At 37.2% G+C, this 14,903-nt stretch overlaps 1 protein-coding gene across 1 annotated transcript; it reads left to right on the top strand.

Annotated features, from left to right (window-relative positions):
- The first annotated feature begins 1,771 nt into the window (after positions 1 to 1,771).
- Positions 1,772 to 14,816, top strand: LOC144637332 (general transcription and DNA repair factor IIH helicase subunit XPD-like). The gene is made up of 30 exons (XM_078496453.1): positions 1,772 to 2,151; positions 2,361 to 2,438; positions 2,782 to 2,844; positions 2,949 to 3,062; positions 3,483 to 3,599; positions 3,736 to 3,789; positions 5,684 to 5,746; positions 5,883 to 6,006; positions 6,375 to 6,471; positions 6,692 to 6,747; positions 6,839 to 6,892; positions 7,039 to 7,062; positions 7,161 to 7,234; positions 7,474 to 7,568; positions 8,006 to 8,124; positions 8,285 to 8,354; positions 8,571 to 8,640; positions 8,866 to 8,967; positions 9,235 to 9,298; positions 9,828 to 9,919; positions 10,304 to 10,333; positions 10,416 to 10,508; positions 11,190 to 11,262; positions 11,798 to 11,868; positions 12,073 to 12,156; positions 12,615 to 12,674; positions 12,789 to 12,836; positions 13,487 to 13,537; positions 14,010 to 14,054; positions 14,160 to 14,816. Exons 1-30 carry the CDS (start codon positions 1,999 to 2,001, stop codon positions 14,247 to 14,249), a joined length of 2,328 nt encoding a protein of 775 aa, XP_078352579.1. The 5' UTR covers positions 1,772 to 1,998; the 3' UTR covers positions 14,250 to 14,816.
- The last annotated feature ends 87 nt before the right edge of the window (positions 14,817 to 14,903 follow it).

Below are 14,903 nucleotides of genomic sequence, written 5' to 3'. Positions count from 1 at the left end.
TAGTTTTAAGAAATGTTGTATTGTGTTCTAACAAAACAGCTGGAAGCTATTAGACATGGAAAAATGAAGCCAAAATATCGAGCTTCAATTTCCCCTCCAGGAAGTATGTTTGAAACGATAAGCAGCTATCGCTGTAAAAATTGTCAAATCTGATTGGTTTATATTTGAACATATATGCTCGCGGGAAAATTGTTTTGACTTCAGTTTATAGAGAGTTCTGGAACATGCTGTGTTTTTTGCCGTAAAATGATACAGCGTACGAAATATCCTTTAACGCTTCATATTATTTTTGATGTGTTGCTCGGAAGCTTATTACATCGCAAAGAAAATAATTCATGACAAATTTGTTTTTATTTCACTTTCATCAAGAAACTAGTTGTACCATTTTACCTAAAATATTTCTCTTCTTGACATTTTCAAGCTATTAACCTTGGCTTTGGAAAATCGTTTTCAACGACCATTCAAATTGTCTAAAAAACTATATATTCTATACAATCATCAATTTAAAAGTATAATGAATTTGAAGCTATTATCGACATTGATATTGGTCAAGTATTTTTATCATACGTTTATAAACGCGAGGGCAAAATGATTTGATTACATTCGCAGATTTTTTATATCACCCACAAACCCCACAGAATATTCTTGCATGATCATTTCTGTGAAAGATTTGTAAATGGTTTTAAGCGGATTAGGATGCCGTGAAATTTTCTTTGAATAAAACAAAACAACTTGTTTGTAGCTACGTAGGTTAATCAAGCGTGAAGTTTTAATACGACCGTACCGAAGATGTTGAATTCAACGCCGCAAAATAAATACTGTTTTGAATTGAAAATTGCTTTGTGTAGTCTCTTTGCTCACCGCAAAACCGCTAGTTATTAGAGAAAAATGCTTACTGTGTCACTAAGTGCCCACATTTACGTAAATATTTGATCTATCGGCGTTTACGACATGAAAACAGCCGTCAATTCACAATCACGTTCAAGATATTACGATCGTATGTTCGCTATATCTTTAAATCGGTAAAGTGTTTACATTGTACTGATTCCTGAATCAAAGCTTTCTGTTGTGTCCAAATCGTTTATATCATCTCCATCCACCTTCATCATGTTCTTAATCCTTTTCCGAAGAGCTATCATCTGCCGAGCGAGATTCTTGTCCTGTAATTGCATTTCTTGGAGTTCCCTTCGGAGCCACACAATGGCGTTCTGGAGATCGACTTGTCTTTCAGCGATTGTTGCCCCTTCACGCTGTATAACAGGGATCTTGTTACTTTTTTCGCTTGCATGTTTACTATCGCCACCGACCACGTCTTCATTGTAAAATTCCCTTGATTCTGGTTCATCGTTAAAATTCACCCGACGTTGCTGTTCGAGTTTTGTATCGTCTGTTTCATTGACTCCGTTCATCATGGTTTAAAAATTTCACAGGTCTTCTCTTTTCCAATTTGATCCTTTGATGATCTGTCGAATGTCGCTCATGTAAAGGTTATGATTCACGTACTTTGGAATGCCACTTTTGTAAGATGTATTCCCACCGGCCTCCTTTACTTCCTGCGAGAAGTCACGAACCTTCACCCGATTTGATTTTCGGCATGTTTTGATTGTAATCCCTGGAAATGTAAATATTAACCGCAAACAAGGGCCTTTGTCATTTCCACCAATCAGGTCATTTGATTCTTTTATGAGGGCATATTGGAAAATATATCAATCTTCTTCAGTTCTTTGCTTTATTTTACTGTGAAAACGTCTTTATTTTGCTTTTTCTTGTTTTTTAAAAGAGAAAGAAAATTCAAACAAAAGTTTAAAACGAAAAGGAGAGCAGTGAAATTTATACGAGCCCACGCTGTTTACAAAGCGGATATCCGAAATGAGCGTGCGCATCATAAAGTAAAAATCAATATGGCGGACGCAGACGAACTTTTTCAGTAAATTTGTTGCTTTATTTTCAGAGTACTAGCTGCCCAAGCCAAGAACAAAATGAAGTAAAACCCTTTGCATGTATGCTCTTTTATTTATGATCATATTATCCAGCTGTTTTTATTATTGCAGGCTGAATATCGACGGTCTTCTTGTGTACTTTCCGTACGACTACATTTATCCGGAGCAGTACTCGTACATGATGGAGTTGAAAAGAACCCTTGATGCCAAGGTACGATATTGTAGGCAATTTTTCTAAAATTTACGCCTTTCTTGCATGCCGTTCTACATTTAAACATAGTTTTAAAATCCCTTCACTACTGGTGATTTCCCTGCAATGCAGACGACATCAACTGTCCTGAGTGACAGGTACTTTCTTTGAAGTTCTTATCTTGTATGTTTTGTAAGCTTTTTTAATATTTCTCTCATTCTTCTTTTTAGGGACACTGCCTCCTGGAAATGCCTTCTGGAACTGGCAAAACTATTTCATTGCTATCCTTGATAGTTGCCTATATTATGGTAAAGTTGTCGAAACATATAACCATACATTGATAATTGTATGCTAGCCTAGCTACAAGAAGGATAACATGGTTTGCCAGATTTGCAGTCGAATATGTGGCAATGTGCAGAAAGTGAGACCTGTAAGGGGCTGCCTAGATGTTTTGCCACATATAAAAATGTTTGTTTTAGTAAATATTAAGGCTTCAACAGTGCCCTGTTCTGTGTAGCCTTCCAGTAAATCTTTCAACCCACATGCAAGAGTATAAGTCAAGAGTATAAGTCAATCTCATTCCATCACATATATACCGACCATCTTATGCCTGAGTGTTAGCATTAATCCTTCGTTATTCCTTTTCACCAGGCCAAACCTCTTGAGCTGTCCAAACTCATCTACTGCTCTCGCACTGTTCCAGAATTAGAGAAGGTATGCATGTCTGTTACAGTTATTTACTTGATCACCCAGATTTGATGGCCTTTTGTTGTACATAGAGTAACTTTTTTTGTTGTTTTTGATATATTCAATTGTAGGTTCTTGAAGAACTTAAAGTTCTTTTAGAGTATTACGAGAAGGAAACTGGACAGAAACCCAAACTTCTGGGCTTGGGGCTCAGCTCCAGAAAGAATCTCTGTATTCATCCTGAGGCAAGTGTTTTTAACAATTGCTTTATTTGTTTATGCCATTTCATTAGTAAAATTGAAGTCATCTATTTGAAATGCTGTTCTTGTAAGTACATTGTGGAAGCCAACTGCATACTTCTCAAAATCTTACACCGTTTTTTCTCGATTAAATGTTGGGTCTTGAATAAGCCTCGGGTTTCCAAGTTGTAAACATGCCCCTCAAGCATTTATTCGAGGTATAACAAGCTACAGAAATAATGTCAAAAATAATATCAAATAACACCCTTTCTGAATAATCACTAGGCTTGAATAAACTGCAGAAGTCAGAGATAAACGCCGGGTCCATCGGACCAAATTTAAAATAAATACCAGGGGTGTTTAACTAAGAAAATACGGTACTTGTATTAATTTTGTAAACTTTGTTTTGTTGTGTACTTTTGACAGGTGAGTGCAGAAAGAGAAGGAAAGAAAGTGGATGGAAAGTGTTTGAGTTTGACCGCATCATATGTACGCTTGAAACATAAAGAAGACAATACTATTCCTGTTTGTGCACTTTATGAGGTACTGGAAAAGATGATTTTTTTCATCAAATATTGTTTAAACTTTGCAAATACAATGTACAATTGCATTGATTTTCATGATTAATTGTAATCGTCAGTTAATGTTTTTATTATAGGGTTTTTTGTTTGTATTGTAGGCTTTTGATGCTCGTGGTAAGGAGGAGAAGCTTGCTTCTGGAGTGTATAATTTGGTAAGGGATAAAGTAGTTTATTAAATTAATGTCATTTGCTTTCACTTTTATAGACCATAGAAATTTTTATTTGTCATAAAATGTTCAATAGTCAAGTGGAACCACAAGAATCAAACAAAAAAGTGAGCAGTTTCACTGCAAATTGTTGGAAATTATATGGTGGAAAAATGATTTTTTAATGTTTTACAAGAATTTACTCCAGTGGATAAGAACAAAGCATCATGCCATCATCATCATCATGTCATTTCCATGCTTCCACAGGCCTCAACCAATGAGCATTAGTTCTGTCAATATATTTATTAAACAGATTTAGCCAAGCCTAAAAGCGAAGCTCCCCGATTATTTACTTCGCCCTTTCAGTGTTCTCCTTATCAGGCGGTAACCGGTAAATTTTACCGCTTGTAACACGACTCTTTACCGCCTTGAACCGCTTAGAAATCTTGAAAATTCAACAGGTAAATAACAAAGTAACACCACTCGTTTCACCTTCGTAGTCATTATCGAAAATAACAGATTGAAAATAAACAGCGACAAATGCAATATCCATTTACGAATTTGTGCTAGTATTCAATATTCTTTATTTCCCTTCGCTTTCCGAATCTCTGAGGGCTGATACCTATCGAAGAAAGAACAAGTTTTGCTGGTCTTTCTCACTTCTCGGCAAGTGCACATCTGTTGTTGCACAGTTTCCACGATCGATTCCACAATGAAGCGGCAGCTTTCCTTGCTGTCCTTTCACTTTGTCCGTTGAAAATGAAAACAATCACAAAGGCAAAGAGGTAAAAATAATTTCAGAAGTGAGAAATATTACTTACATATAATAGTTCAGTTTTCAAAAACATGCAAAATGCAGAAAATAGTTGATTGCTTAGTTGACCGTAGCTGACACGTGGTGAAGACAAAGGCAGCTTTCGTTGTCAAATTCTTCTCATTATTAAGTTCGTAAGAATTTAAAACAAAATCCAGACGACAGGTTAAAAGAAGCATTCAGAATACAACTTTTCAACAACGCGGTTGTGAATGCTGTATTCGAAGCAAAGAAAAAAAGAGCTGCCGCCGATTCTTCAAGTAGTACGTCATGTAAGCGGCAGCAAATGTATCCCCTTAAAACAACGGAAGATAATTTTATGCAATTTTTCTTAGGCTGTATAGCAGGCGAAAGAGGTCTGTAAGACCAGAATAAAGTTATCATGAAATAAAATTCGACCAGCATTTGGACAACATTCTGTTCCATGTAGGTAAACTAGAAAACGGCTGGAATCTACGGGAATTTCTTTACCGGTTTAAAAGGTTTTTTTACCTGCTGTGCTGAAAACTAGGGAGAACCCTGCCTTTTCGTAAATCCGAATTTACTGACCGATAAGAGGGAAAAATATAGCCCTTGAGCCCGCGATCCAATGGAATCCATCACTTGGTCAGCGGTTGATTTCAAAAAACATTTGACCTCGATGAGCTCTATATGTGAGCCCCCAGTATGGTCATGTGATACTGGTCAGCGGATACCTTGTTTTGACAGCTGTCAATTGACCATGACATGGATGTCCAATATCAAAGATGTAAGCTGATGTTAACCATAACCTTAAACCTATTTCTGGAGTATGGCCGTCATGTTGGGGCAACTTCGTCATCGCACACGCCCGCGAGCCATGCCGCTAGTAATGATGACCATGAAAAACCAAAAGCATTCTATGGGTATGGGGCTCTGCTCTGCGGCCCTTCAGGCCGCTGGGAGCTCCGCTATAAATTCTCTCTGTAAGAAGTATTTAGAACACAGTGTTCAGGTATAACATGGTAAATTTTAAAATATGTTTTCCATGCAGAGAAATAATCAAATACAGTCAATAACACAATTTGTGTACTGACATGCATAATGAAGTGTGTGTTTTGTTTTAAGGGTGATCTGAAAGAAGTCGGCAAGAAAAAGGGGTGGTGTCCGTACTACATTGCGAGATATGCAGTGAGTATTGTGGTACATTTCTAGACTTGTCCTTATGTACAATCGATTGGTCCAAATAATAACCACAATAATTATTTTTTCTTTTCATATCATTTGAAAAAGTTCTTACTAATGATCTTCTTCCTCTTCCTTTTAGATTTACCATGCCAATATAGTTGTGTACAGTTATCATTACCTTTTGGATCCCAAAATTGCTGACCTTGTCTCAAAAGAACTGGAAAAGACTTCAGTTGTTGTTTTTGACGAGGCACACAATATAGGTAAAGGCAATGTAGCTGTTGTACATGTAGTTTAAGATTAATTTCAGGTCAAGATGATTTTACATTACTGTTTAGAAAGTTCGATTTGTATTTTTCTTTGTTTAAGGATTATGGTAATAAATATGGAACGAGGGTAATAAGTCATTTTTATTTTGACACCCCTACCCTTTTCAAAGTTGTTTCTGGTAGCTTTGAATGTTATCTTGAAATTCGGACAAGGTTGATCAGAAGGAGAGTGTGGTGACACAAGATATCATTGTTTTAATGTCTAAAATGACATTTTTAACCAAGTGTGTCCCAACACTTTTTGCAAACAATTGTCAGTAGACTATGTAACAAAACATACTCTTTTTATTTTTATTTTGTAGATAATGTGTGTATTGAATCTCTGAGTGTAAAAATATCAAGAAGAACTTTAGACAGAAGCCACGCCAATGTTGAGTCATTGGCTAGAACTGTAAAGAAGTAAGTCAAAACGCGTATTGTCTACATTTATAACAGGAGAATGTGTTTGTGTGATTGTGAACTTAACTGCAATGATATGATTTTTGAACTAGTTGTCTTGTTTTCTTTGATTACTGGGGTAACTATAAAACAATTTGTTTTTAAAAAAAAAACACATGTTGATTATCATTATACAGATTTATACTTTTTTGTAACAATTCTTCAATTTTGTTGTTTTAAGTCTCAAACTGAAAGATGCTGATAAACTAAGGCAGGAGTACAACAGACTTGTCCAAGGTTTGTTGATAGTCAGGAGTACTTTTTATCCCAGTGTCTGCCGTTCCTGAATTGAAACTTGGATGTTTAACTGCTATGAAATGGATTTTAGGTTTACGGGATGCAAGTGTTGCAAGAGAAACAGATGTGGTACTAGCTAACCCAGGTACAGACTAAGAAGCATTAAAAATCTAAAAATTATGTAATTTTCAACAACAACACATTGATGTTTGTTAAGTCGTCTTTTATATCTGAGAAGTGGCTTAGTCAAATTATTTTTTAAGTTTTATTATTATTTTTTTTCTTTTGTAGTTCTACCTGATGAAATCTTGGAAGGTATCTGTAAAGCTTGATCCTTAAACTCAGTTGAATGTTATTAACTTCAGCTCAAAAATATTTCTAATTTCAAAATAAATACATATTTCTCTTTTCAGAGGCAGTTCCTGGAAATATAAGACAGGCTGAACATTTTGTGAATTTCATGAGACGATTCATTGAGTATTTAAAGGTTATATCTACCTCTGTTTTGCTTGCATGTTTTCAATTTATAAATTTCGCAAATAGTTTTTCATTAACCAGTATTCATAAACAGCTCTAACTCTCTTTAATAAACTACCTAGACATCTGTACCTCTGCCTTTCAGTTTAACAGATTTCCACTTAAGATTTGTAGCATTTTGAGACATACATTTGTCTTACTCAGTGAGTACCGGTAATTAAGTATGACCTGAATGTACTTTCTCCTCAGACAAGGTTAAGAGTACAACATGTGGTACAGGAAAGCCCTCCATCTTTTCTACAGCATGTTTATCAACAAGTCTGTATTGAAAGAAAACCTCTCAGGTATGTGATACATCATTTTTCATCTAAAGATCAAACAACACTAAACTAAGTTTTGAGTGTACATTACAGTATCCAAAGTGTTTTGAGTGTACCTTGTTGACATGGGTATGGGTGGCGTGGTATGGTTTGTGTGCTGGACTCTGGATCAAACTGTCCATGTTTGAGCTCTGGCTGGGGTCACTCTGTTGTGTTCTTGGGCAAGACACTTTACTCTCATAATGCCTCTCTCCACCCAGGTGTATATAAGTGGGTACTGGAGACATAATGCTGGGGGTACCCTGCAATGGACTAGCATCTCTCTCAAGGGGTGGGGGGAGTAAAAATATTCCTTGGCACTTAATGCTGCAGAAACTGGTATAAGCTCTGGCAGTATGGGCCTCATGGCTTGAGGCTTCCCTTCTTTTTTGTTGACAATACCTTTTCCTTTCACTTTTAAGATTCTGTGCTGAGCGGCTGAGCTCCTTGCTGTACACTTTAGAGCTCCCTGATGTTCAAGACTATGGTCCACTCACACTGATTGCCAATTTTGCTACTCTTGTGAGCACGTACAGCAAAGGTACAATATACAATTCACATTTTAGTTGTTGTTTTTAAGTGCAATTTGGCCCTATCCCTCACCCGTGGGCAACTTTTGTAGTGCAACTTGCTAAAAATTGTTTCTAAAATCCATTTCATTTTAATTAATTTATATTACAATGTTATTTTATTTTCTACAGGTTTTACTCTTATAATTGAGCCGTTTGATGATAGAACTCCAACCATACCCAATCCCATCCTTTATTTCAGGTAAGATATTTGCCCAAAGTCTCTGATTAGATTTACCAAAACAATGTTATTTGAGTTCACTATGACCAATATAAGAAATTGACACATGCTAACAATAAAATATCAAACAACTTTACATTTACACGATGTATATAGTTTTGGTTTCTTGTGCAATGATCTTGTGAAAGGTGAAAATCTTATGATTAAATGTATTTCATTTCTTTTTTTCATCATTAGTTGTATGGATGCTTCCATTGCTATAAAACCTGTTTTTGATAGATTCCAGTCAGTTGTCATCACATCAGGGGTACGATAACTATTTAGTAACACTTTACACACACTTCAAGAAAGGTCAAGCAATCTGCTTGTTGATTTTGATACCAAAAACAAATATAAACTGGGTCATCTAGTTGATGATGTTCCTTTAAGGAATCGATATTTAGTTCTTTATTCAAATTTTTACATCATGTTGCAAAGCTGTGAGTGTTTTAGTGTTAATTTGCCTAAATGTGTTTTTCTTCTTATTTCCCAGACATTGTCACCAATAGACATGTATCCCAAGATTCTTGACTTTAGACCAGTTACCATGGCAACATTCACCATGACACTTGCCAGAGTTTGCTTGTGTCCAATGGTATGTGAAGTAAAGTGACAAGTTGTATATTAATTAAAAATCACTTTCAAAACATCACTGTCTATCAGCACTGATTCTTCCCCTCCTCTTTAACGGTTGATATCCTTTCTTATAATGAAATATTGGCTGGAGTTTCAAATATCTTAGCTTGTGAATACAGCCCTGCTTGCGAATATGCTTCCTGCTACTACATGCACACGCAAACGCAGTAGCAGAAGCAATGAGAGGCGGCTATATTCACAGGCTACAAATTTCTCTATTTTGCAGATTGTTGGCAGAGGAAGTGATCAAGTGGCCATCACAACAAAGTTTGAAACTAGAGATGATACATGTAGGTTGTTCAAATGCTTTCTTTAAATTTACTTGGGTTTTGCAAAAGACCAGATGACAGAATGTTTTTGCTTACATGTATGTGAGGAGAGGTGATTCTTATGGGGGCTGTCTGTTTTAAGGAGTTTGTCTTGTTACAGGGGGTGTTGACTTATGACATTTGCTTATGGGAAGTGTATGGTGTTGATTTATGAGTGGTCCATGTCAACCTTAAAACTTAAGTGGTGTCTACAAGTTTATGGAATGCTGAGTGCAATAAAGCTTAATTGCGGGCCCAAGAGAGGCCTGCAACCCTAATCTTGATTGTGACTAGCGGATTGCGTAGCACTACAACAGGGCTGTTCAAAACCAGAAGTTGAAAATTTCTTTTTCCATCAAGAATGATCAGATTGCGAAAAAATGTTGCTAAACAGTTTACCTCTGTCACGATAAAGCTTGCATGAGAAGATTGCCTCAATGTTTACCTTTACCTTTTGCAACACTTAACACTAATTATTTTAAAATTATGTCTTCGTGCATATCACTTGTAGCTGTCATCCGTAACTATGGCAACCTTTTGGCAGAGATGTCAGCAGTGGTGCCTGATGGGATAGTTTGCTTCTTCGTCAGCTATCAGTACATGGTGAGATACTTTAAAGAAGTTCATTGTTGGTTTCTACCTGCCTGTTGCCATATGCTAACAGCCTGTTCTGTATGTGCTTCTTAGCAACATTTGAACCCTGCGTGAAAGTACAAAGAGAAATGCATATAATTGAGCAAGTGAACAGTAGTGGAAAGGGTGAGGTGGAGGGCAGGAAATGTACCCTTATCCCCCCCCCTCCCTTACCCCACCCCAACCCCGTTCATGGGTTTAACTCAACTAAGTAAAGTTGCAATTTGACAAGAAGCATGTTCTTTGCAGGCGACAAACAACCACCCTAAAATCAGGTGTTTCATGATACTTTTTATCTCTTCCAGATAAAAAAGTGTTCCCACGATTTACTAGCATTTTAATTTTGTTTTTCAGGAAGCAGTTGTGTCCATTTGGCATGACCAGGTAAATCATCTTATTAAATAGTAATTCAAAAAGCATTGAAGAGTGTTTTCTTACTTGTTATCTGTTTTCATTTAATTCTCAGGGAATTATCAGCAACATTCAGAGAAATAAGCTGCTCTTTATTGAGACTCAAGACGCAGCAGAAACCAGTTTAGCTCTTCATAATTACCAAAGGGCAAGTCACAAAGTGCTCATTAAGAGCAGTTTTCGCTTGAGGGTCGTTAAACCAAAACCAAAGTTATCGCTCTGGCCAATCACAAAGGACACAGACAGTGGCCGTTTTCACAGTAGAGACGGACAAATTGTCTAGACGGACAAATCGTCTGAGACGGACAAAATCGTCTTTATGTGAAAACTGGACGTACACGATTTTGGACGTACAAGTCGTCTGAAATTGGCCGTCTGGGAAGACGATTTTTTTTAGGACGACTTGGTCGTCTGGACGGACAAGTCGTCTAAAAGCCGTCTTAAATTCACACTAGACGAACAAATCGTCAGACGACTTGTCCGTCTTCTAGTGTGAAAACGGCCAATCCAGTAAACCAATTCAAACTTGATGCAAATACATGTAGCTGGCACGAAGCGCGTGAAAACGTGCGCGAGCGAGTCACGATTGGTTTTGGTTTTACTTCTGAATGGCTGAGTGAGTGGCGCAAGAGTTTTAAACCAATCACTAAGCGAAGTATTGCAAAACCAATGCAAACGCGCGTTACCGTTCGACACTCAAGTGACAACCGCTCTACTTTTATTCTAACCTTTCCTTTTCTAATTACAATGCAGATGACTACGAGCACACAATACAACAAGAGGCCAGTTGCCTTACAATTGAGCAATATTATCTTGTTCTATTTTGCAGGCTTGTGAAAATGGAAGAGGAGCCATATTACTTTCCGTAGCCAGAGGAAAAGTTTCAGAGGGAATTGATTTTGGTAATCATTACTTAAGAATAAATCTAGAGTTTTCGCTCTAAAGCTTCTAGAATATCTTCTACAGTTTGTTAACTTGCCACAAGCATCATCATCTAGTGAAATATAACTGGCTGCATCTGCAGTTTTCATACATGTACATGCACATTTTTTTCAGTTAGTCCATCCACTGATTGGTCTGTCAGTTAGTTAGCCATCCAGTTTCGACGTCCCCCAATGGGGGAAATCGTTTGCGCGCGTTTTGGAGGTACTTTGCCGTGTCACGTGGTCCTTGACTCTACCCTCGGGCCCTCAAAATAAAGCCAATGGACTCGATATTGCCAGTACTTTTAAAAATGCGATTTCGTGACAGCCCTCAACGTGGAAAATAGTTTGCGCGCGTTTTGGACGCGTTTTACCGTGACACGTGGACTTTGCCCTCGGCCTCTGACCCACAAAATGGCGCCAACGAACTCCATCTCGTCATTACTTTAAAAACGCGTTTTCAGAAGCAGTCAGACACATTCGAGTATACTCACCGTTTTTTTATTCTCCACAGATCATCATTATGGAAGAGCAGTTATTATGTTTGGTATTCCTTACGTCTATACACAAAGCAGGATTTTAAAGGTAAATATAATTAACACGTATATCCATATTTTAATTGTTTTAAGTCCGTTCACCATCCAGGGCTCGAACAATAATTTTAGGTCTTTCTTTGACGAGAGCTATATCAGGTATCAAATTTTTAAGTCTATGTTCAAGACTAGAGTGAGAAAATTCTCATTACTAATTAGTTTCATCTTATTATGCACTGTTTTAATAATTTACTAGGCCAGGCTTGAGTACCTCAGAGATCAGTTTAACATCAGAGAAAATGATTTCCTCACTTTTGACGCTATGAGGCATGCTGCTCAGGTAAATATGTGAAAAGATCATTGTACTTACATTTTCAATAATTTGTGTTTTCCAAATAAATAGTCTCCTATGCTACTGCAAGGGCGACCATTGCAGGGGATGGTTTACAATTTTGTATTTAACGAACCAACTGAGGTAACTGACATCAGACTTGTTTATAGGTTATAGACTTTCTAAAAGTCGTTCGCGTCTCGTTTCCCGGTTGTGTGGTGTGTTCGCTTTCGCGCTTCGCTGTCTGTGAGCTCGACTTGTAAACAAGTTCCGACACCTATAGTAGGTTATTACTCTGATTATAACATAGAGAGCACTCTTACTGAATTATGATTAGTTCAGATGGGGGCATTTTTTGTAAAAAAATTTTGTCAAGGGCAAAACTTATATTAAGATAACTGCTGGTATTGCAGACTTGATTTGTTACGTACAATAATAACGCTTTTTGATATTGACTAATATTTCAGTGTGTTGGTCGAGCCATCCGAGGAAAAACTGATTATGGAATCATGGTGTTTGCAGACAAGGTATGGAATATAGTGAAGCAATCTACCAACAGAACTTTACGAGACGAACTTTTGAAATGAAAAGAATTTGAGAAAATTGACAATTTCAAAACCTTCATTTATTTTGTTTTGTAGAGATTTTTTAAGGTGGATAAAAGAGGCAAACTACCAAAATGGATTCAGGTAAGCCAGGATAAAAGGGGTGGCTATATTTGTCGCCTCAGTGTTGTTTACGAAGTCAAGACTAAAACTGTTTACCACACATGTGCTGTGATTTTGAGAAATTGGTTCTATGAGGCAAGACACCTTTCCTGACGTGCTGACATCATCCTCTCAAAACCTGCATTCTCAGTTGAATTTTTCTGCTATTTGTAATTAGATCTGAATAAAGAAAAAGAGAATTACTTCGGTTTTTTTCAGTGTCATTTAACCAAAGCTAGAATGGTAATCATATCTAGCCAATAACAGCAAATTTTAAGAATGCAATGAACCAATCACAATTGGTAGCAAAAATGTGGAACAAGGGAAAGCGCAAAGCGCGGGAAAACGCACGTAACCAAGCCACGATTGGTTTTTGTCTCGTTCCTGTTTGGGTAAAAAAGGCCATACTGATTGGCTAGAAGAAGTTTTACAAGATTTACTATTATTAATTGAACTGAGGGCTTAGCAAACCCAAACCCAAAGCAAACAATAACTTTTATAGTCACTCTCAAATTACTCTATGGAGTTAACAAATTATAAATAATGGAATAAGTTTGTTTCTCGGCTTTTCTCTTCTGTTTCTCTTCTGTGTATTTATGTATTAGAGGTTGTTTTATGAATTGTCGTTTCAGGAGTACTTAAAAGAAGGAGTGTGCAACCTCTCTATTGACGAAGCAGTCCAGGTAGGATTCTAACTACTGCCTAGATTGAATGGACATTGTAAAGGAGGGAAAGGGTCAATTTTCAAAAGTGAGTGTTTCAACTTGGTCCGAGACTGGGGCAGCCACATCAGGGGGTAGGATAAGTAGTGCTAACAAGTTACAGATTAAGAGGATGAGACAGCATGGTAGTAAACCAGTCTGGCGCCTTGGGATTTGTTTGTGGGACCATGTGTGGGTAATTCCATTTGACTCTGAAGCCATAAGCAGTTAACTGTTTCATGTATTGCCACTGCATGAAGTAACAATTGATAATTGAGTGCAAAACCAATCAGCTTCCAAGAGTGACCTACCATCACTTCTATGGATAAGAATAAAGCGTTCTTATTGTGATTCTGCCGAGGCCGACTGCTATGCCTATATATTTGAGGTTATACCGGCTTGTAAGCAGTTAGAAAGAAATTTACATTTCATTTGTTCTTGTTTTCTTCTTTAGATCAGTAAAAGATTTCTGCGACAAATGGCTCAACCGTTCGACAAGGTAATAGCCCTTTCAACTTCCAACTTGTTTTACTATCCAATCGTGTCGTAATCTCATTTACGAGTCCCACAAACCTGGCTGAACGTTGAGTCTTTTAATTTTCAGGAGGATCAGCTTGGTTTATCACTTCTTACTGTTGAGCAAGTGGAATCTGAAGAGTTCCAAAAAAGAATTCTACAATCAGCTGTTGCCTGATTCTACAAAAAATACAGCTCGAGGAAATTAACTGTACAAGTGACATTCTGTCGTCGATGGACTGCAAGAGTTCGCAAATAACATTGATCTGTAAAACTGTTATAGACGAAACGTGAATATGGTATAGAGCAAAGACCCTTCCCACACACATGTACTGCAACTCAGCGCTTCTTGACCGTAACAGTTCTATGGGTGAAACACTGCGACGAGCTTGCGACAAACGACATCGTTGTTGGTCATTATGACAGTGGACAAAAAGCAAAACACAAACATGACAGAATGAAATTTCAAAATGTGTGTGGATGACCTTCAGCCGTCTGTGTAGTGAAATCACAGAAAACCCACGAAATAACGGCATGTCCCAAGTTGAAATGCTAGAAAAGAATTATTTTTAAAAAAACCCTGCAGTGGACAGAAAATAAAAGATTAATGTCAACGGACTTCTTGGAGATAAGCAATATAGCTCGTTTCAAAAGGATACATTGTCGCGAATGCACTACTGTTGGTTTACGTTGTGTTTGCATCATCAGTTTAACGAAACGAAATCCTTAGGAGAGAAAAATATCAGTATTTTATTGATTTGCTGTGATAACATGTTGCATCGTGGTTCACACCAACAAGTGCACGCAACGTCAGCAAAAGCACAACTGAATT

This window comes from Oculina patagonica, chromosome 13, assembly GCF_052425735.1.
Source record: "Oculina patagonica isolate OP01 chromosome 13, crgOcupat, whole genome shotgun sequence".
Lineage (NCBI taxonomy): Eukaryota > Metazoa > Cnidaria > Anthozoa > Scleractinia > Oculinidae > Oculina > Oculina patagonica.
The sequence above is the reverse complement of the archived record's forward strand: the minus strand, read 5'-3'. Positions and strand labels throughout refer to the sequence as shown.